The sequence below is a fragment of the Theropithecus gelada genome, chromosome 12 (genome assembly GCF_003255815.1).
Source record: "Theropithecus gelada isolate Dixy chromosome 12, Tgel_1.0, whole genome shotgun sequence".
NCBI lineage: Eukaryota > Metazoa > Chordata > Mammalia > Primates > Cercopithecidae > Theropithecus > Theropithecus gelada.
This window is the reverse complement of record NC_037680.1, coordinates 68,489,924-68,510,985: the sequence shown is the minus strand read 5'-3', so window position 1 is coordinate 68,510,985 and position 21,062 is coordinate 68,489,924. Positions and strand designations below refer to the sequence as shown.

Genomic DNA, 21,062 nt, shown 5'->3' with positions numbered 1-21,062 from the left:
TTACAAGAAAAAAAATACTAGACCAGAGATTTTCAGATAATTTCACTGAATATTAGATTTTTATAGATGCTAAATAATTGGTACCAATTTATGTCCTTAATCTATACTATTAAGGTACAAAAATGATATTAGGCTGGTCCAAAACAATGTTCCTTTCCATTACATATCAGATATTAACAGTTGGCTCATTCTCTGCTGGTTTGATAGGATTTAAACTCATAACATTGAAAAGTCAATATAACATTCATTCTTAGGACATTTAAAATATAAAATTGTTGAAGACCTTTAAAGTGAGATAAAATGGGCTCACGACTTGCTTGATTGCATTGTGCTGAGTCATTCTTTGTGCCGTAATGAGTAAGCAGTTAAGGACAAAGTAAATGTCTTCCTCTTCAGCTTCTGCCTGTGTTCAATTCCCAACAAAAACTTAAAGACAACTGCACAGAGAAGCAAAATAATAACTTTTCCAAAATAATCCAAGTTTCTACTAATGATAAATTCTTTCATCTGAAATATTTTAATAATTTGCTTAATCCACATCTTTGCTCTGTGATTGTAGGACCAAACTTTAGGTAATAGCATTGGACTTAAGATTTGTAAACTTTCCAACCTTCTAGGAAATGCCCCAGAAGCAACAGAATTCACAGACAGAAGCAAAATACAGGGCACTACAGTTCAGACAACACAACAAGAGCGTCCACGAGGTTAATCTAAAGGGAGCATGTTTCACAGTGGCTGGACTACCGAGAGCTTGGACTACACAATACAGTATTATAGACAAAAGAATAAGACAAGAGATCTACACATGTTGCCTTGCATTTGTGGTAATCTACACCAATGAAAACATGTACTACAGCTATATTTGATTATGTATGGATATATTTGAAATAGTATACATTGTCTTGATGTTTTTTCTGTAATGTAAATAAACTATTTATATCACACAATATAGTTTTTTCTTTCCCATGTATTTGTTATATATAATAAATACTCAGTGATGAGAAAAAATTGGCATTCTTAAATTTGCGGTATCTCATAACTGTAAATATAATCAGACTAGTACAATCTGTACAGCTACCAATATTTCATGTTTCTTCTCATCTTGAGACAGCACATTAGTTTGTACAGGACTCAGTGGCTAGGTTTTGAGTGATTCCAAGATCAAGGGAAATGATGGTTATTGGAAAAGAGAAAAAAATAATTTACTTTATATCGAGTGAGGATAAAATATTTCAGATCTTTGAATCATCTCTATTTCATCAACTTTCTTCCCTGGCCTTCCATTTTCATCCCTAGAGCAGAAAGATCTCTGGCATATAAACTAAATAAAAGACGAAGGGGAGGGAAAGTGTTTTATAACTCATAAAGGAGAGGGAAAGAAGATATTGGTTTTTATTGGGGAAGTAGCTTAGAATCCCCCAGTTAAGTGCATGTATCTGAAGGGTACTGAACAAGTTACATACTAGGCATACACAGAGTGGCAAAATACATTCCATTTAGGTGGGTGGAATTACAGGGGAAAAACGTAATAATACCATTAAATGTGAAACACCAAAGTCGTGATTTCTCAAGAGCACCATACTATATTTATAGTATATGGTTCTTTGAAAAGAAGTTAGAATCACAACCAATACCCCACGAATAGTTTTATGGCTAATGCAGCACCGTAATTTGTAAGGGATGATGACAATATTTCATGAAAACAGAGATATGTTTTGAGCATATTTATATGGTGAGGTAAGAAAGAAAATCCTATAGCATCTGAAAAACCTCAGTGGGAAGTTGGTATGGATTTTTGTTTGATTTGTGCATACAAATAGGTATCACAACTTGGTTTGGAAAAAATAAGCTGTGAAAAGTCTCAAGGAATAAGATGAAAATAAATCAATTATTATCATTTAGCTCTGCAAAGCTTTCCATGGCTAACACAGTAAATTTAAATAAAGCTCTCTTTGTCTCCTTCAAATAACCTGTGCGTGGACTTTAAAAAAAAAAAAAAAGACACTCCAAATATCCAATCAACACATTCTGAATATAAAATATTCAGTGAAAAATTATTTTCTGAAGTGATGTTTAAAATACTCGTCAAAACATAAATAAAGGTGACAGTCTAAGTAGGATTTAGGACTCTGAAAAACCTGGTTTTCTAGATTAGTCATCACTGTGAAAAGTGTGACTCTATTGGCATAACCATCACTCAAATGTTCCCATAAATCGGCCCTATGCCACCTGTACAAGACAAATTCCTTTTCGCCTTCTTCGTGGAAGTTTAGTTTGGTTAACAGATAGAAAGATGTAACGAGCCAGGGTCTCCTTTGCAAGATTCTTGTGACAAAGAAACCCTTCCTCCTCATAAAGGAAGAGGAAAAAGTGCAACATCCACAGAGATTTATAGAGATTAAAAGAAACAATTCCACTGACTCTTGCTTGTAGGAGTGTGAAATGATTTGATTTGTTAGATATGGATGCGTTGCTATATGTGAATTTTTATCAAATGATCATAAACCTATGTCCTTGGAGTTCATAATATAATACACTCTTGCCCATTTCCATGCTCACCCACCCCATGAAGGAATTTCTTTTAAAAGATGCATAACAATCTTAAGTGAGCATATACTATGTGCCAGGCACTGTTCAAGGTCCTAGGGAAATACAAACAAAACATGGTCTCTGCTACAAAAAAAAAAAAAAAAAATCTCACAACCTAGAACTAACAGATAATCACCCAGCCTCTACTAGCATATTTCTGGTAATTTGGAATTTCATCCTTGGGCAGTTATAATTTTTCAAACAATTCTTTCTCATATCAAGGTGATGCTTATTTCTATGTGCTTTCTACCCAGGGCTCCTATTTTTTCTCTTAGGAGCACAGGAATAATGACTTATGTATTTAAAATAAAAAGAAGAAATCATGTTTTCCCACTCACCCCACAGCCTTCCTGCAACTCTGTTCATCTCCAAGTGAAACATCCTTAATTTCCTCATCTGTTCTTCATGTGATATCACTTCCACATCCCCCTAGCATCTGCATTGTCCTTCCTTGGACAATTTCTACTTTATCAATATATTTCTTTGAGTGTAGAGCTCAGAATTGCACAATTGTCTGACCAGCACGCTATGTAGTAGAACTTGTAGAAGGCAAGTTTAATTGAGAGCTGTGATTCTTAAATTCAAGTTCTACTTAGACCTGCAATTTTGCTGTGGTACCATGAACAAGTCATTTCATATCTCAGATCTCAGTTTCCTCGTTCAGAAGATCACTTCTGTCTCTCTATCAAGATTCTATATATTCAGGAAAAAGGCACTATATACTTTTATTATTGCTACCAAGGACCATATTAACTACTTTTATTGCTTATCCTCAACTTAAATTCAAAATTCTTTTAAAGTAAACTGCTAATGGCCAGGCGTGGTGGCTCACGCCTGTGATCCCAGTACTTTGGAAGGCCGAGGCGGGTGGAACACCTGAGTCCAGGAGTTCGAAACCAGCCTGGCCAACATGGCGAAACCCTGTCTCTACAAAAAAAAAAAAACAAAATTAATCAGGTATGGTGGCGCCACCTGTAGTCCCAGCTACTTGGGAAGCTGAGGCAAAGAATCACTTGAACTGGGAGGCTAAGGTTGCAGTGAGCCAAGATCGCGCCACTGCACTACAGCCTGGGTAAAAGAGCAACACTCTGTCTCAATAAATAAATAAATAAACTGCTAATATGCCATGTCATTCCCTCATTTACTCATTCATTCGTTGTACATTATTTATTAATTTAGCAAGGGCCTTCAGTTACCAGCACCACGCTAAGTTACAAAAAGACAAAGATAAATAAGGCAGAGACCCTGCCTGAAAGGAGTTCACTATCAGAACATCCCAGTTCCTTGCTTCAGCGATCTCACAGTCCTGTGGGGAAGACTGAGAAGTAAATTAAACAATTATGAAGAATGTGACAAAGGCTCTGATACTGGTCAGCTCAGAGTGCTTGGGGACCCGGAAAGAGGAAGTGCGAGGCTGGGGAGGTGTCCTCTTGACAGTAAGTTACACAGAATGACTTCTTCATTCTCCGCACATACTCCGACTTCTTGCTTCTGATATTTTATGCACTCCTCATGCTTTCTTCACACCCTTCTCTTCGCAAAACCCAGAACAAATAACAGCTTATCAGTGAAGCCTCTCTGATTCCCTTGGCCATCTTCCTAATTATCTCATAGTGCTTTTCATGTTGTTCCCTCATTGTCCATGCAAGTCTGTTTTTCCCTTAGCAAAGGAGCAACAAAGAAACAGAAAATCAGTGCCTTGCCAATTGTTTTTGTTAGTTTAAGAAACATTTACTGGATCCCACACCATGCCAGACACTATTCTAGGTACTGTGATGTAGCAATACAGTGCCTAACAGGTCTCTGCTCACAGGCTCACATTTCAGCAGAGGAGGTGAAGGTGGATGTGGGGAGAGGGTTCATCAAACAACAACAACAACAAAAACTGCAGTTTCAAGTTCTACACAAAGAATTAAAAATAGGACAAGGTGACTGGGTAGTGACTGAGGACTGGGTGCCTCCAAAGTGAGCATAATGTTTAAAACTTGGGCTCTGAAGCAAGGCAGATATGACTGCCAGTCGAAGTTTCACTTTACTAACTAACCTTGGACTAGTTGCCTAACTTCATTATGCCTCATATTTTAAATGGAGAGAAAAATATCTTCCATGTCTAATATGACTGGTTTGAGAAATGAACATGACAATCCATACTTGTGCTCAGAATAGTGACATGCACACAGTGAACTTTCAATATATGGAAATTATTTTATAGGGATTTGATAAATAAGTGTTGTAAAAGTAAATAAATAAGAAGAAACCATATTTCATCAGTTAAATGTTGCATCATGGGAATCATATGGTCACAGTTAGAAGGAATCAAGCAATCATCTTTACCCAAAAAAAGCATCTCTCATCTCTTTGAAGACAAGGGAGCTGGTTTTGGTTCTGGAAAATAAGGCAATATAGAGTTAAGAAACAATGCAGCATCTCTAAATCTCTTTTTCAAATGGGTCCACTGGTATTGTGTCTGAATAAAAGGGAGGTCATTCTGCTACTTTAAAATAGATCTATCCTGATAAAGCACATACCATTAAACCTCTTGTGTGTTTTCAGACAGGGAATGAGTGAGTCAATATTGCAGTGACTTTGCAGGATCAAAGTCTTTACTTGCATGGATCCTGGAGAAGTCAGTACAGACTATTGAAATATGACAGAGATGATCTCTATGTCATATCAGCCTCTCTACTAATGTTTATCTTCAGATGCTACTTCCCTTTGCCAAAATTATGCAACCCCTGCACCACCTGTTGCTCTTCCCCAGTTAGAGTAGACATGTTAGTTATATAATTAATCATCTGGATGTCAATGATAAAAGGTTTTTCATTGAATTAATTGATATATGCATACCATCATCCTCAGGAAGCTCACATAAAGGACGGATAAAGGAGAAACAGAGGATGATACAAAGTAATGGGGTTGGTTTTATAACCAGTGCATAAATATACAAATGAATATGACCCTTCGAAATCAACATCAGGAAGTTACGTGTGATGTCCCACCTGCTACCCAGCACATTCAAAGCCTCCTTCCAGCCTCACTGTGGACAGAAATCTACTGATACCTCTACTCTGGGTATGGCACCTTGGTTAATATCTACTTCCAGTAATACTTAATGTGTTGTTTTAACTTGAATCTTTGGTACATTTTTAATTTTTAATTAATTTTTACTCTTTCTCTTACATCAGGTAAGAAATGAAGAATAGAATACGTTCTTTTATTTTTCCAAGCCAAATTTAATCCAGGACAAGAACCTAACTCAGAACTAATGAGAAGTCCCAAATCAGGTATTATAGGGGAAAGGGAGAGAGGGATAGGAGCAAAGTCTGGCCCTCTGTTCTCAGTGGTCCCATTGTCGTGGCTAAACCTCCCTGTCTTCCTGATCCATCACAGGCACTCCCCACACAGGCGGCTCAGCCATGGTGATCATCCTGAGGCAGCGTCTATCAAGACCCACATAGTCAAACCCATTCTTCAGGCTTTATTTTGAGAGGGCTTTATTCCCTTTCTCTCTATGGATGTCTCCCCTTATTGGACTTTCTCTCTTTCTCGAAATAATAACCACCTCTTTTTTCTTCACCTCATACAATAGCATCCTCCATTATAGCCCTTCTCTGCCACAATCTAGCTTCATTCTTTTCCATGAACTTAGACCTTGAAAACAGAGGCCTTTTAATGAATCAAAGACATGAAAACAAAGCACAGAATTATGTCCCAAATTATCACGAAGTTCATCAAATTATTAATAAATATATTACATATATAACACTTTATTACTTTATTCACTGGCAAAATTAGCAAATATAGATAAGTCGGAGGCATAAAATAATATCATCACCAAAAGAAAAGCACCATGGTGTTTGTGTATATCATTTCAAATAATTTATATGAATATATTAATATATGTTGAATTTTTTTAAGACAAGAAAATAATTTATTAATAAACTGAATCCTCACTAAAGAATAAGCTGTGAAGTTTGATAGTTATTAAGCATAATTTGTCCAACTACACATATACAGGGTAATTTTTGTGTATATTTCAATCACTCTTAGTTACGAGTCAGTGAGGCCTTTAAAGAATTTAGCTGAGGATAATCTCTATTGCATTGCATCTTTACCTTTCCTTCCACCCATCTCACATACTACTTAAAAGGGGCCTTTGGTCTTCACACTTTCATGCCAGTTGAAGGCATTCTCAGTCTCATGCTCTGCATCTGTCCAAAGTGTACCCGTAAAGCATGGAAACCTTATTGACAGTTTCTCCCTAATTATCCCTGTGTCTAAGTCATATCTACGTAGATTCAGAGATGCTAAGGCAGTTTTTCCCCCCACTCACTCTAAGGATGCTTTGTTTCTTCTCTTTTCACCTTGTGGAGGTCTCTTCCTCTGATCCCTAAGCTGGAGAAGCCCAAGGTTTTGCCATTTAACAATCGCATGCTCACAATGCATTATGCTGAAGCTGCCATTCTTTCAACAGTTCACACTTAAGTTAAACTAATCTCATAATTGGTGCTAGCTTCAAAGCTGAGTTATTTCTCAAACTGGAGCTCTCCTTCCCCATTGATGCCCCTTCCTCTGCCTTGCATGGTATGAGTAAAGAGCTGTTCACTGCTATTAGCTGAGGCATTCAGTTTGGTTCAGAACCAGGAGTTTGTATAAGTAGTGTAACATTGAACAACAATAGCAATGACATTAAGTATACATATTTTTACTTTTATTTATTCAAAAATGCAGCATCTTATAATATTCAAAAGTACTCAAACCAACTTTCAAGCCTAAACACAACATAAAATTGAATAATTAAAAATAATGTAAACAAATCGTGTATTACTTAAAGGAACATACAAATAGCTGCTACCTATTACCTGAGCTGAAGTTAGCTAATGCAAAATGGCATTGAAATTTACTGGAAGAATTACTTTAGCAAAGACAGACTGAATTCTACTAACAGGCTTTACTACATGTCACCTAAAGGAGTCCTTTTCTAAGAATCAAGAGGAAGAGAAAATGTTATGGCCACTAGAGAACATACTTATCTCCTTACTACTTACTTGTGGGGAAAACAAAATTCTTAGCTAGAAATTACTTCATCTGTTCATCTCTGTAACCTCTTGACCAATGGCAGTTCATGTAAGACACGCTCAGCATAAGAAATGACAATATATGGGACGGGGAAAAAAGAAAGTGAACCAGAAAGAGCTAAGTGGGAAATCAAAGGCCCTGGAAAGGTGAAAGGAATGAAGATAACAAACTATTGAATTGTAGGAGGAGGGCAATTATGGGAAGAGGAATGTAACAGATTGTCCATTCGAATAATCCTTCTAGAAGAAATGAGTCTAAAATATCTGATCAGGATTTCAGGAATATGAAATGGCAGCAAGAAAGCAGGGAGCAGAAAGGTGGCATCGCTGGGAAGCCCTCTTGCCCTGAAGTCTAAGGAGGTTAACCTTCTGTGTGCACAGTTTGCAGGCACAGGCGCTGGCTTGGCAGGCTGGGCAGAATCAGGCCAAGGCACAACTCCAAAAATGATTTTCAGGACTCCGGGTGAGAAGGAGAATATGTTTAAAATAAAAGTTTTGTCATGTACATATTTTCTTCCTTACAAATCTTGACCTCAAGATATGTAAATTAGATTTTGTATATTCTGTAGGGCAACCTTGTCCCAAAGCACTAGATCTGCTCTCCAGATAAAGAATAAAAGAAAAGCTCAACCTCTCCACCCAGAGGCGAGCCCTCCCTCCCAGGGATGTGGAGGCGCTGTAGCAGTCACAAATGCAGGCTGCTGGATAGTATCTGATCTGGCTACTCTTGGAAAACAAAATCCTGGGGTTATAAAGCAGCCCTGAGTAGCATTAGAAAAGACAAGCTAAAAAAGGAAGCAGACTAGCCCCTGCTTGCAGAAGACAAATCCATCTGTAGTCTGCCTGGGGATATATGGGTCAGAACTGCCAAGCAGAGCAAACCATTGGAAAGCATTGTTTAGGTTTGAAAAGATGAGTAGAAAGAGAAAAATGACTGCTCTATAAGTGGAGGTTAAGAAAGAAATGGGAATGGAAGCCCCAGTGTTCCACTTCTCAGCTACTCCAAAGGCACATGACGCGTTCTTCACAGAATAGTGCCAAACAGAGCTGGGTGATTTGTAATTAAGCTCACAGGCTAAAGAGTGAGTCTTGTAAACAGCCAGTGATGTCGCTGACTTCCCCCCAGAGGGTTGAGACTTTGCTGCACCAGCATCCACATAATAACATTATATTTCATTTTTAAATAAGATGTACATGAATGTTCACTTGTGCCCAATTACAGTAATGCATGATTTACATAAAATTAACTCTCTTGCTTAATTACAGTCACACAGGGATTAAGGGAGAAGGGGCTTTTGCTTTGTAAACAGTACATGCTTTAACACTTAGCCTCTCCCTGAAGTAACTAGTCCAAACATAAATGAAAATGAGTTATTTAGTCATTGAGATTTGCCATATATTTTTATGGATCAGGATAATGTGTAAACTGAGTCAGGACTATGTGTAAACTTCCATCAGAATTATGTGTAAAGCGAGTCACCAGAGTTTTTATCTAGTTAGAGCAAAGGAATTCAATTCTTTTGAAATGTGAATGTATAAACTGGATTGCTTTGTAGCAAAGATCTAGGGTTTTGCAGTTTGGCATACAGTGTGGAGTTTAACCCTCTGGGTAAGGAATCTGCAAAGGGCAGGAGAATGAGTCTCCAGTTTTCCAAAAGCAGCAAAGAAAATGCTTTCTTTAAAGGGCAATCCAAAGCTGCTTTGACAACAAGATGATTAAAGGCTGCCCCTTCTCTCATCTTACATCTGTCACTTTTCTGCATCCTGCTTTTTGTCACAAACATGAACAGAATTTTTCTCTGAATAGGACTTCAGAATGCACATTAGCAGGGAATTAAAAGTGAAGTTCACTGCAAACCACACCAAAAGAATGTTTCTTTTTCTCCGCCTCTGCCAGACCAGGTGCCAGAACCGGAGTCGAAGAAAATTCATTGAGCTGGCACAATGAGAAAATGATTGAAGGCAACGGGGATTGAAGTTTCATCGTTATCAGTTCAGTGGGGACGTGAAAATGCTTCTCTAAAGGGCTGCACAAAAATACCTCAAGGGGACTGAACGCTCACTGCACTGGCTAACCACAAAAGATGGCAATTTCATTTTGCCACATCGTCAACCTTCTTTTCACCTAGTCCATAGAAGCACCAGATACCATAGGTAGAGAAAAGGCTTTGAAGGAGGGAAAGAAAACAAGATAACCTCTGGGCACCTAGGAAAAGTGTGGAAGAACACGATCTGATACTCAGAGCAGATTGCATTTGGAAGAAAGGATTATAAATTGAACTTAGGCAAACTGGATCTTATCTTCAGAATATTGAAAAAAAATCACATTACTAAATCAGGGCCCAGTACTCAACTTCCCTAGAAATACTTCTAAACACTATTCCTAATAAACTAGATACCTATAGCATACCAAGCACTTTTATAAAAGAATCATTAACCAGAAATCATTAACCAAGAATTGCATTTAATATGTGCAAGCATGGTATATAACACAAAATTATTTTACTTCGTAATCCCTGCCCACTTATTCTGCAACAAAATGTTAAATGAACGGACTTTTTCAAGTCGTTAAATTTAGGAAGGACTCTGTGGGAGAGGTTTTCAGAGGTATCTTTGGAAAGTCTGGAGATAGTGCAGGGTTACTTGGCAGTTTGGGGGGAAATTTTTCCAGTCAACTGTGTTTTCTTTCTTTCTTTCATCATTGTAAATTTTTCTGTCAGGATCTGAGGCATTAGAGAGATTAAGTTGTTGATTTTTTGTTTGTTTGTTTGTTTGCTCCTTTGAAATCAAGGTCTTTCTGTTCTCCCGAGTTATCATCTCCCTGGCACTGGCTCTTTCGCATTGTGTCCGATGCTACAAGGCATCCTTTCTCTAAAATGCATGAATCAACCTTCAATTTTCCATCCTTTGATCCTTCATTGAGCTGTTGTTTCACAATATCAAAAAGTCTCAAAAGCTATGACTGGCCGGGCGCGGTGGCTCAAGCTTGTAATCCCAGCACTTTGGGAGGCCGAGACGGGCGGATCACGAGGTCGGGAGATCGAGACCATCCTGGCTAACACAGTGAAACCCCGTCTCTACTAAAAAATACAAAAAACTAGCCGGGCGAGGTGGCGGGCTCCTGTAGTCCCAGCTACTCCGGAGGCTGAGGCAGGAGAATGGCGTAAACCCGGGAGGCGGAGCTTGCAGTGAGCTGAGATCCGGCCACAGCACTCCAGCCTGGGCGACAGAGCCAGACTCCGTCTCAAAAAAAAAAAAAAAAAAAAAAAAAAGCTATGACTTGAATAGTGGCCATACTCGAAGGAACAGTATGAAAGGCTTGATCCTGAATACACAAAATCAAAATGCCTTCCATTTCACATAAAACCCTTTATTTGACCTGATAGTAATGGAATGAAGCTGTCCTTACAGCACTGAATTTGTCTTGCTAGTTGCATTTGAAGATTTTAAGAATTGATATCATGGTTTATTGATTGTAATAATGTGTAATGTATATAAAATTATAATTTATGACTAAGGATAAAAACAGGAGCATGTAGCCGGGCGCGGTGGCTCAAGCCTGTAATCCCAGCACTTTGGGAGGCCGAGATGGGCGGATCACGAGGTCAGGAGATCGAGACCATCCTGGCTAACACGGTGAAACCCCGTCTCTACTAAGAAATACAAAAACTAGCCGGGCGAGGTGGCGGGCGCCTGTAGTCCCAGCTACTCGGGAGGCTGAGGCGGGAGAATGGCGTGAACCCGGGAGGCGGAGCTTGCAGTGAGCCGAGATCCGGCCACTGCACTCCAGCCTGGGCTACAGAGCGAGACTCCGTCTTAAAAAAAAAAAAAAAAAAAAAAAAAACAGGAGCATGTATTAGCCTCCTATTCATCCTCTATAGGAGTGGTATGGTTTGGGGCACTTTCTAAATATTATTTTGCTTATATTTTATAATAATTCCCAGATATTTTATTATTTTGCCAATTTTAGGATGAAATGACATAAAGTAACGGGTAATGTTGCAAATAATGTGGCAAAGGTCACTGAGCCAGGATGAGCCACTGCCAAGATCTGAACCCAAATCAAACCAAAATCTATTCTGCTCCACCATATTACTCTGTTTTTATTATGTTCTGTTTTATACTAGAATTGAAGAAATAATACATCTTTTGAAGTTACATGTTGCAGCCAAATTTTTATTCCAATGATGCTGCAATTGCTTCAATTATTTTGAAATTTTGCTGTGGAAATTATCCCTAGAGATAATTTATGAACCACACCAGAATGCCTGTTTTAACATATTATAAGGATGCTGTCCTTCAGTTTCTACCTTTCTGTTCTTCCCTCTTCATCATTCTCCCAATTTTAACAAACTTAACTATACACAAAGTTCTTCTTGCCTAAAGTATAATTGCCAAGGGAAAAGGCTGAACAAGATAGCTTCAGAGTCTTATAAGTGATATCATACCAGACATTATCTTGTTCATGTATATGTTTAGTTTTTGGGGTTTTTTTGGGGTTTTTTTGGTTCTTTTCCCTCTCACACCGTTTCATGCCCAAGGAATGTTACTCTTCGTGAGATCAAGAAGCCTGTCTAGTTGATACAACCCCAGTTCTAAGAACAGTTCTTGGCATTTTGTAGGTGCCCAATTAAACTTGATTAATGAATAAATGAATGAATGGATGAAATTAAAGTCATCCCCAAGCTTCTTCCAAGTTGTGTGATTTGACTGCTCTATGCCAGTTGAGAACATAACTATGCCATCATGGCATAAATCAGCAGAAGATGAATAAGATATGTTCAGTATGAAAGTTACTAGTCTCTAAATGGAGCCCCAAAAGTGTAAGCTAACAGTACAGAGGCAGCTAAAAGGGCCTCAGAGTCATGTTTTCCTTTACTCTTTCTTCCTTCCAATTCTCCATAAGCCATACCAGTTTCCAGGAAGCACCCTGCTGGGGCAAAGGGTAGTATGGAGCTGGTGTGCTATAAATTATAGTCATTACAACATGTCAGCAAACCCCCAGCTGAGCTCTTTAACTCGTTGCTATGAGAGCTTTCAAGGGCATTCACTTTCAGGAAGGTTTAGGAGCATCGAATGCGTTTTGCAACCCACCAGGCTTTTTAACTCACGTGAGTCTGACACCTGTTAGGTGCATTTTATATTGCAATCTGTGTAATTAGGAGTTGTCAGGTTAAAAATGATTTGCTGCCACTGAAAGGCATTCCAACTCTAAGATTCATTTGTAAATGCTGTTCTCTTTCCTTTGTCTCTCATTCTGTCCTTTCAATACTTAGCACAAAGCAGCATGAGGGGACAATGTATTGTGACCACCTTGATAACCAAAGAAAGGCACATCCTAAAGCTCATTCAGAAAAAAATCAATGATTGTCAAGTCATTATTGGAATTTTCAGATGTCATATACATATCCTTACAATTATCAAGATGGAAATGTGCTCTTGTTTTATTTCTTATTAATATCACTTATTTTTGACCTTTACTCAAAGAAGGAAAACTTTTTAAGTGACGCTTCATGGCAGAGATCAGAGTGGCTAAAAAGTGAAAGGATATGTAGAATAAAACTCAAACACAAATCTAGACAGGAATAAAGGAACAAGGGGCACCTAGTCCTATTTCATCTGTTCAAGACACAGGCCCTGATTTTATCATTAGCCATTCATGGGAAGGGATTCAAGAAAAAAAGAAAAAAAAAAAAGTTATCTAAGAAGCGTACTTCCAAAGCTACTGAGGTAGAAGGTGTAAAATGAACCTTTCTTTCCATGAGATCAGCCATAAATGAAAGAGATGTATTCAGAATAAATTACCACCAGCAACGACATTCACCAACCAGGCTTTTGGTGTCATATGGAAGAGGTGAAAGGTGAAATGAGGAAAAGCCATTTTAAATTACCTAATTCTAAGGATGTGCATTTCAACCACCACCTGATTTAAAATTTCAAATAAGTAAAAGTCTTCTTGTTAATAGTTAAAATGATTAGTAGGTAGAAGACCCTGGATCTGTCAGACCCAAAATGTGCTAGAGAGAAAAAATCCATAAGATACTACTGGAAATTAAACTGTTTTTAATTGTATATGTTACTATTATGTGTTCGCACATTTATTATTAAAGCTTGATTACTCTTTCCTTCTTTGGTATAAGAAAAGTAAACTAGAAATCCAAACAGATATCATGTTGTGTTTGTTATCTGAATTGGGTCCATTCAAATCTGTCCTGGGTCCAATGAACTGTTCCAGAAAGAGGCAATGGGGACAGAACTATATTAGGGAAAACAAACTCAGTGCAAGAACAACCTTAGCTAACTATAAAGGGATTTGTCAACTGCAAGGACTTCCATACTGAGTGCATGGGAATTGAGGCAGAATGTTAGCCATGCACTTTCAACTTCTCAGCAGAGATTTGCTCTAAAAACAAACTGCAAGGAAATCTATGAAGCCAAGCTACCTGTGAATAATACATACTAGTTGCTGGTTCCTTTTTTGTTTGTTCGTTTGTTTGTTTTTAAATAAATATCACCATGGTTTTCCAGTTGAAATGAAGCTCTCAAAATAAGTAATTTCTGACTATGGAAATCTACAATTTAGCTTTTCCTTGATTTTTTTCCATTCTTGAGTTTGGGGTTTGGGAGGCCTAGGGAAAGGAGTGATGAGGATCCAAGTGTGAAAGCACAAAGACCAGGTTTGGTAAGGCGCCTGTTTTGCACAGCCTTTAAAAAGCCTCATCTGGGCACTACAATGGCCATAGCTATTACGGCCAAGGACTCTACCACACTGACATTTTGGCAGCAGGGTGTTCTGGCAGTGAAGGATAATCCTGTGTGAAGCACAATCTGCCTTGTTTTATGCTGTATTACAGAATGAGTCGCATATTCTAATCACTTTTGAAGGTAGAATATAGTTTAGGAAACAAAGAGACCCGAGGACCTGTACAATACTAACAAAAGCTTGCCAAGTAGTAAGGTGGTGGAACAAAGCACATTGCTTAATGTTTTGAGGAGTGTTTACAATCCCTGGGAGAATTGTCCACTTTTTGTGAATTACCCTAGATACTCACACATTAGACAACCAAATTCTAGGCTTGACTCTGAGTCTATGAAGCCCTAAATAGTGTGTACCTTTTGAAACCTAGACTACCTGCTGCCCTATGTCTCATTAAAGGCCCTATGATCAACAGGATTAGATTTGCTGACCATCCTGTTGTACACTTGAAAGAGAAGAAAAGAAACAAAGAACTCTCCTTAAGGAATCCTTTACCAAAACCTTTTGTAGTACTTTTACAGTCTTCTTTAGGGAGGGATAGAAATCTTTTCCCCTGACTTATGGGTGTCTTGATTTTATGAAATGTTGCTCAGATATTATAACTTACATTGAAAAGAATCCTTCATTCATTCAGGATTAAAATGGTACCTATTTTAGTTCAGCCATCTTAGTTATAATAAAAATCAGCAACATAGCAAGACAATTACTGACAATATGATTGTGTGTGTGTATATGTGTCTTAGACCAGTCAGGCCCTACAGCTATTAAAATGCTTATTGGGTTCAAATTACTATAAATGTCTTTGAAAGTTAACTTCCCAAAGCAAACCTCCTAAAAACAAAGAATTGTTCAGTTCTTTGAAAAATTTAAACAACACACAAAGTTCAGGATGAGAGTTCAATAGGAATGTAGATTAAAATTCGTGTAGTTACAAAGATTTAAGAAGGTTACATCAGATTTAACTATCCTAGCATTATTAATTTAATTTCTAGTCATTATGATAATACTAAGCATTTAAAATGCATTTGGTGTTTATGTAGATGGAATCACTCCTCAAAATTATAATTTTGAATTAATATGCTATTAAAAATGCCACTAGAAAGTGCCTTTATTATTCTGCCAGTGAAATAACTGTTCCCTGTTTCTTTTTATAAATGAAATTTCAGCATTTAGTTTTTGATCTTCTTTAGATTTTGAAAACTGTAATGTTTCTGTTTAAGAATTCTCCTTATGCTACATTAGTGCCATGTTCTTTGACAGCATAAAAATATGCAAATATAGCCTTTTTAATGGTGATTTTTCATTTTGTTACTGTCATTTAACTGAAAAACAACTGATGATGTTTCAACTTATCACTTACAACAGTGAAGTTACTGAATTGATATTTATGTTCAGAGCAGATGACATAGAAACAAATATGTTTGAAATACCATCTGCACCATGTTGATCTCTTCCTTAAAGGCACAATAGAGTTGCTGAAGTTTAGCCTTACAGGGAACATCAGACTTGGGGGCAGTGATGACACATTACTACCTAGGAAAAATGGGTAAATGAGAGTTGCCGGATTTGGAGATAGGTTGTGGGGGAGAAGGGTGGGAAGAAGAAGGGTGGGAATGTGAAATTTACAACTTCGTAAAAATCTTTCTATCTTGGTAGCAAGAGCTCTGCCTGCTTTTTGGCCCTCCATTTCCCAGACTGCCCACTTGGCTATCTGCCTCATTGCCTACCTCTCTTTGCAGCCTCCACTCGGTGTTACACAGCTTCTCCATCTGGTGCTGGTTGCCAGCCTGCTGCTTAGGAAATCCCAGAATACTCTGCACTGAATTATGTGGGAGTGTCACCTTTCACAGATATTTGAACTGAAAGAGGCAGGCAGCTGGGTGGGAGGATAGTTGGACAGAAGGGCCTTGCTGGAGCAACCTGTTATGCTTAGCAAGACCAGCTCTCAAAGGTAGAGCTGAAGGGTTATCTCGAGAGTTTCTAGAAATCAAATAGGGAGCTTTCCAGCATTCCAAAATGGTCAGAAAATGAAGAAATGAACTCCTGTTAACGGGCCAGGGAATAGAGTATTGCATTGAATGAGGTTCTTCTCTTAGCTTGACCTAGGTAAATGATGCTAGACAATTCAATAAACTCCACTCTGCCTGAATTTCCTAATACTGGGACACATAGATCCAGTCTTCCTGGGTAGGAAAAAATGAGATTTCATCGAAGTTTCCCACACATACATTCTCACCCAGCTTACCTCCATCCACAGATCCCATTAGCGGGCAATAATCATTATAATAACAGTTGTCACTTATTGAGCTCTTACTCTTCGACATAATTAGTGTTAAGTGCTTTACAGGCTATGCTGAATAATTTTCTTCTGCCCCTCAGAGCCCATCTCTGTGCCCAGTGAGGCTGACCGCTCTGGACTGCATCTTTACGCTTCCTTGTCTTCAGGCTTCTGGATGGGTTCAGCTTACAAATATGTCACTTGAAGCATATTGGTGGGAAAGAAAAAATTAAGGTCAGGATACTCCTGCCTCTCTACCCTGTCACAGCAAGTGACAAAAACCCTAACCCTAACCAGCAGTATCTCCGAAAGCTACAGTTCCCTACGTGTTCTTCCTCAGTAGTAGGGGTGGTAACTGATCCACATCACCATCCCTTGCTCTTTCCTTTAATCCTGCCCATACCTTGGTAAACATTCTCTTTATTAAACTTTTCTCAATCACCCTGTTTGGGTGTGCCATGTTCTCTATGAGAGAGCTACCCTTTTCTAGGTGAGAAAACTATGACTTAAAATCGGTTTAGCACTTGCCCCAGGTCAAGTATCTAATAAATGCAGTGACCAAAAAGTGTAATACTATTTTTCTAACTCTGAACTACCGCACGGTATTGCCAAGATGATCAATTCTAACTTCATAATATTTATTGTGTTAGTCTGTCTCTTGCCCTTATCACTGTAAAACCCAAACACTTACCTAGACTATTGCAATTCTATCATATTAAGGAAGATTTATTCAGTTTTACATAGCAGCAAACAATTCAAGTTTCACATAAGACAAAAAGAAAACCAATCTAGGGTTATGGTAGGCAGCCTCAAATAGCCCCATGATCCTCACTGGTATTCAAGCTCTGCGCAACCCCCGTCCCTTGTGTGTTGGCTATATTTTTTGATTTCTAATGCATAGAATATGTCAGAAGTAATGGGATGTCACTTCTAAGATTAGGTTATTTTTTAAAAATGGCTTCAGTCTTGGCTGTTTGCTCTCTCTCTCTCTCACCCATTCTTATTCATTCTCTCTAGGGAAAGCCAGCTGCCACATCGTGAGGCAGCCAATGCAGCCAGGACCCGAGGCCTTTCAATAACCACAGGAGTGAGCTTGGAAGTGGATCCTTCTATAGTTGGTCTTTCAGATGACTGTGGTCCCAGCCAATATCTTGATTGCAGTCTGCAAGAGACCCTAGGCCAGAACCCCCTAGCTAAGTGGCTCTCAGATTCTTGACCCACAGAAACTATGGTTTGTTATTCTCAGCTACTAAGTTTTGGGGTAATATGTTACATGAAAATCCACCACTTCAACAGATTTTAATTCCACAGTGACTCTAGAAACAGAATGTTAAGGATTCTCTGAATGGGTTCTGCATTCTGTAACTCTCACAGGAAAGCTCGATTGTGGAAATGGAGTCACAAACAGCCTTGCTGACCTGGCAACTTACTCATCAGCACAAGGCAGTGGCCAGGCCTACACCTGTTCCACCTTCCCATAGGGCTTTCCCCTTCAGCATCTCTGACTTGTGGGCCATATGCATGTTTAGTTTACAACCTTATAGAGGCTGCTGAAGCAGATCCAGCAATTGCGTAAGGTCAAATACCTCGAATTTCATAAGTTCAATAAAGGTTTTACCAAAAAGTCTAGGAAAGCTAGGAGCCACAGTAGCCAACAGCAGGAGTTAGTTGAGCTCTCTCTTGAGCTCTACCCTCTTAGGTCTCTTAGTCCCTTTTTGAGTCTCTTAGTCCAAATTTGTATATTCTTGAGAAATAACCGGATTGATCCAACTGGAATCAGCTACCCTCCCCTTGACCAATCAGCTGGGCATTGGGAGTATTACATGGTAAAAAAATGTATAGAAGGCCGGGCGCGGTGGCTCAAGCCTGTAATCCCAGCACTTTGGGAGGCCAAGACGGGTGGATCACAAGTTCAGGAGATCGAGACCATCCTGGCTAACACGGTGAAACCCCGTTTCTACTAAAAAATACAAAAAACTAGCTGGGCGTGGTGGTGGCGCCTGTAGTCCCAGCTACTCAGGAGGCTGAGGCAGGAGAATGGCCTGAACCCAGGAGGCGGAGCTTGCAGTGAGCTGAGATCTGGCCACTGCACTCCAGCCTGGGCGGCAGAGCAAGACTCCGTCTCAAAAAAAAAAAAAAAAAATGTATAGAGATACAGATTCCGGAAAAGAAGAGCAAAGCCAATAGCCAGGCAGGCCACAGTGGCTTCCTGAAAGTTCTGCCAGCTTCCAGTCTTTCTCATCTGAATTATCCTACCCATGGGAATCATAACCTCCTATGAACTACTCACAGCTCACCTCAACATGGCCAGAAGTACCATTTGAAGTTCAGATTAATTCATCAGTGTGGTTCACAGTCTACACATAGTGTGCTCAAGCCATGCTGAAACCCCATAAAGCTACATTTGTATGTCATTTATGACAATTACCTATTTGACCTCTTATTATTATAATTACTTATGGACTTCGAAGTAGAGCTAAGATTTAATATGTATGACACAGTTGTCTTGCTTTTTTTTTTTTTTTTTTTTTTTTTGAGACGGAGTCTCACTGTGTCTCCCAGGCTGGAGTGCAGTGGCGCGATCTCGGCTCACTGCAAGCTCCGCCCCCCGGGTTCACGCCATTCTCCCGCCTCAGCCTCCCAAGTAGCTGGGACTACAGGCGCCCGCTACCGCGCCCGGCTAGTTTTTTGTATTTTTAGTAGAGACGGGGTTTCACCATGTTAGCCAGGATAGTCTCAATCTCCTGACCTTGTGATCCACCCGCCTCGGCCTCCTAAAGTGCTGAGATTACAGGCTTGAGCCACCGCGCCCGGCCAGTTGTCTTGCTTTTATTCAGTAATACTCACCGTTGCCACACTTTGGTCAGGCTATCATAAGCAGAAAAGCTACCTAGAGATGCTTTCTAACATTGTAGGGAGGGTGTAGTTTTCCTTTTCATTGGACTCCTTTCCCTTTGCAGTGAGTAAGGTTTGTTCACTCAGTGAACAACTGTCTGATAAGAAAGAAGTTATAACACCCTACTAATGTTCATGCCAAATAAGGGCAACAACAGTTGTAGTAGTGAAGAAGTCATAAACATACCTTTATACGCAGTGAATGGCTTTTGTTTAACACAAGTCATTAGGTACACAAATAGGAACACCGTAGGTCTGCTCTTAAATGTGTTCATATGCTCCTGAAGCTGTGCTAAAACAGTGTACGCTAAGTGGTATTGTTCTTTGCTTCACATTTGTTAAAAATCTCGTATTTTAAATTATAAAAATGAGATGGCAACTGGAGTAATAGATCTCAATACTTTTGTGTGTGCATGAGAATCACCTTAAGAAGTTGTTTTGAGGCCGGGCGCAGTGGCTCAGGCCTGTAATCCCAGCACTTTGGGAGGCCGAGACGGGCGGATCACGAGGTCAGGAGATCGAGCCCACCCTGGCTAACATGCTGGAACCCCGTCTCTACCAAAAAAATATAAAAAACTAGGCGGGCGCCTGTAGTCCCAGCTACTCCCGAGGCTGAGGCAGCATAAACCCGGGAGGCGGAGCTTGCAGTGAGCTGAGATCCGGCCACTGCACTCCAGCCCGGGCGACAGAGCGAGTCTCCGTCTCAAAAAAAAAAAAAAAAAGAAGTTGTTTTGATAGTAGTCCCATAAATTCAGATTCAGTTGATCCAGAAAGGACCTGGGAATTTAAACATTTAATAAGGATCTCTAGGGGATTCTGATGAAAATCATCTGCCTGCCCACATCTTAAAAAATTCTTAAATATTGAAGTGAGCTCAGTTTTAAACCAATCAGTTCCTGACTGAATAAACACACACAAAAACTCTTAGTTTTGTGAACCCAATCACATTACCAGGCCATCTCACAACCCAAAAGGAATTCCTTCTGACCCGGAGGCTTGCACTAAAAGGTGAGTCAACCAAAAGTTCAAACAAGCAAAGAAAGCTCCAGGGAGGAGAAAAGGAGAAAAGGTCAACGTGAGTATGAGCACTGCTCAGTCTGGGTCTCTTGGCATCTTGGCAATAAAGCCTTGGAAGCTCAGTTGTAGCTGAGGACCAGCATTCTAAACGCTAGTCAAATGAGGAAAAAAAGACCATTTTGTTCTAAGAAACAGTTTCTGTTTAGAATGTTTGGAAAATCAGCCTATAATGGTATTGTTTTATTGGCACCAGCTCCACAGATTTGGTTGCTTTTAGAATAATGTTGGCAGACAACTTCCCTTAAGACCTGCAGACCTAGTGCCTTTGCTATGTGTCAGGCACAATTTAACCTCCATTATGTTCTCAGCAGAGGTGTTTATTTGAGCCATTGTGACCACTAGACGTTGCTTCCTCTTTTTGTTTTTCCACAGCCACAAATTTGGTAAC

General features: G+C 39.3%; 1 protein-coding gene and 1 long non-coding RNA gene across 3 annotated transcripts in view; one reads left to right on the top strand and one right to left on the bottom strand.

The window, feature by feature from the left end:
- TMEFF2 (transmembrane protein with EGF like and two follistatin like domains 2) overlaps positions 1-1,966 on the top strand; it is a 244,576-nt gene extending 242,610 nt beyond the window's left edge. Inside the window, exon 10 of one of the 2 annotated variants that reach the window (XM_025404668.1) lies at positions 618-1,966. In XM_025404668.1, coding sequence (XP_025260453.1) covers positions 618-714 — 97 coding nt within the window. In that variant the 3' untranslated portion in view covers positions 715-1,966. Of the gene's footprint in view, positions 1-559 lie in introns of both variants that reach the window. The other variant, XM_025404669.1, reaches the window with a different exon arrangement.
- The window catches only part of LOC112636160, a 198,251-nt gene that overhangs the window by 89,019 nt on the left and 88,170 nt on the right, over positions 1-21,062 (bottom strand). The window lies entirely within an intron of this gene.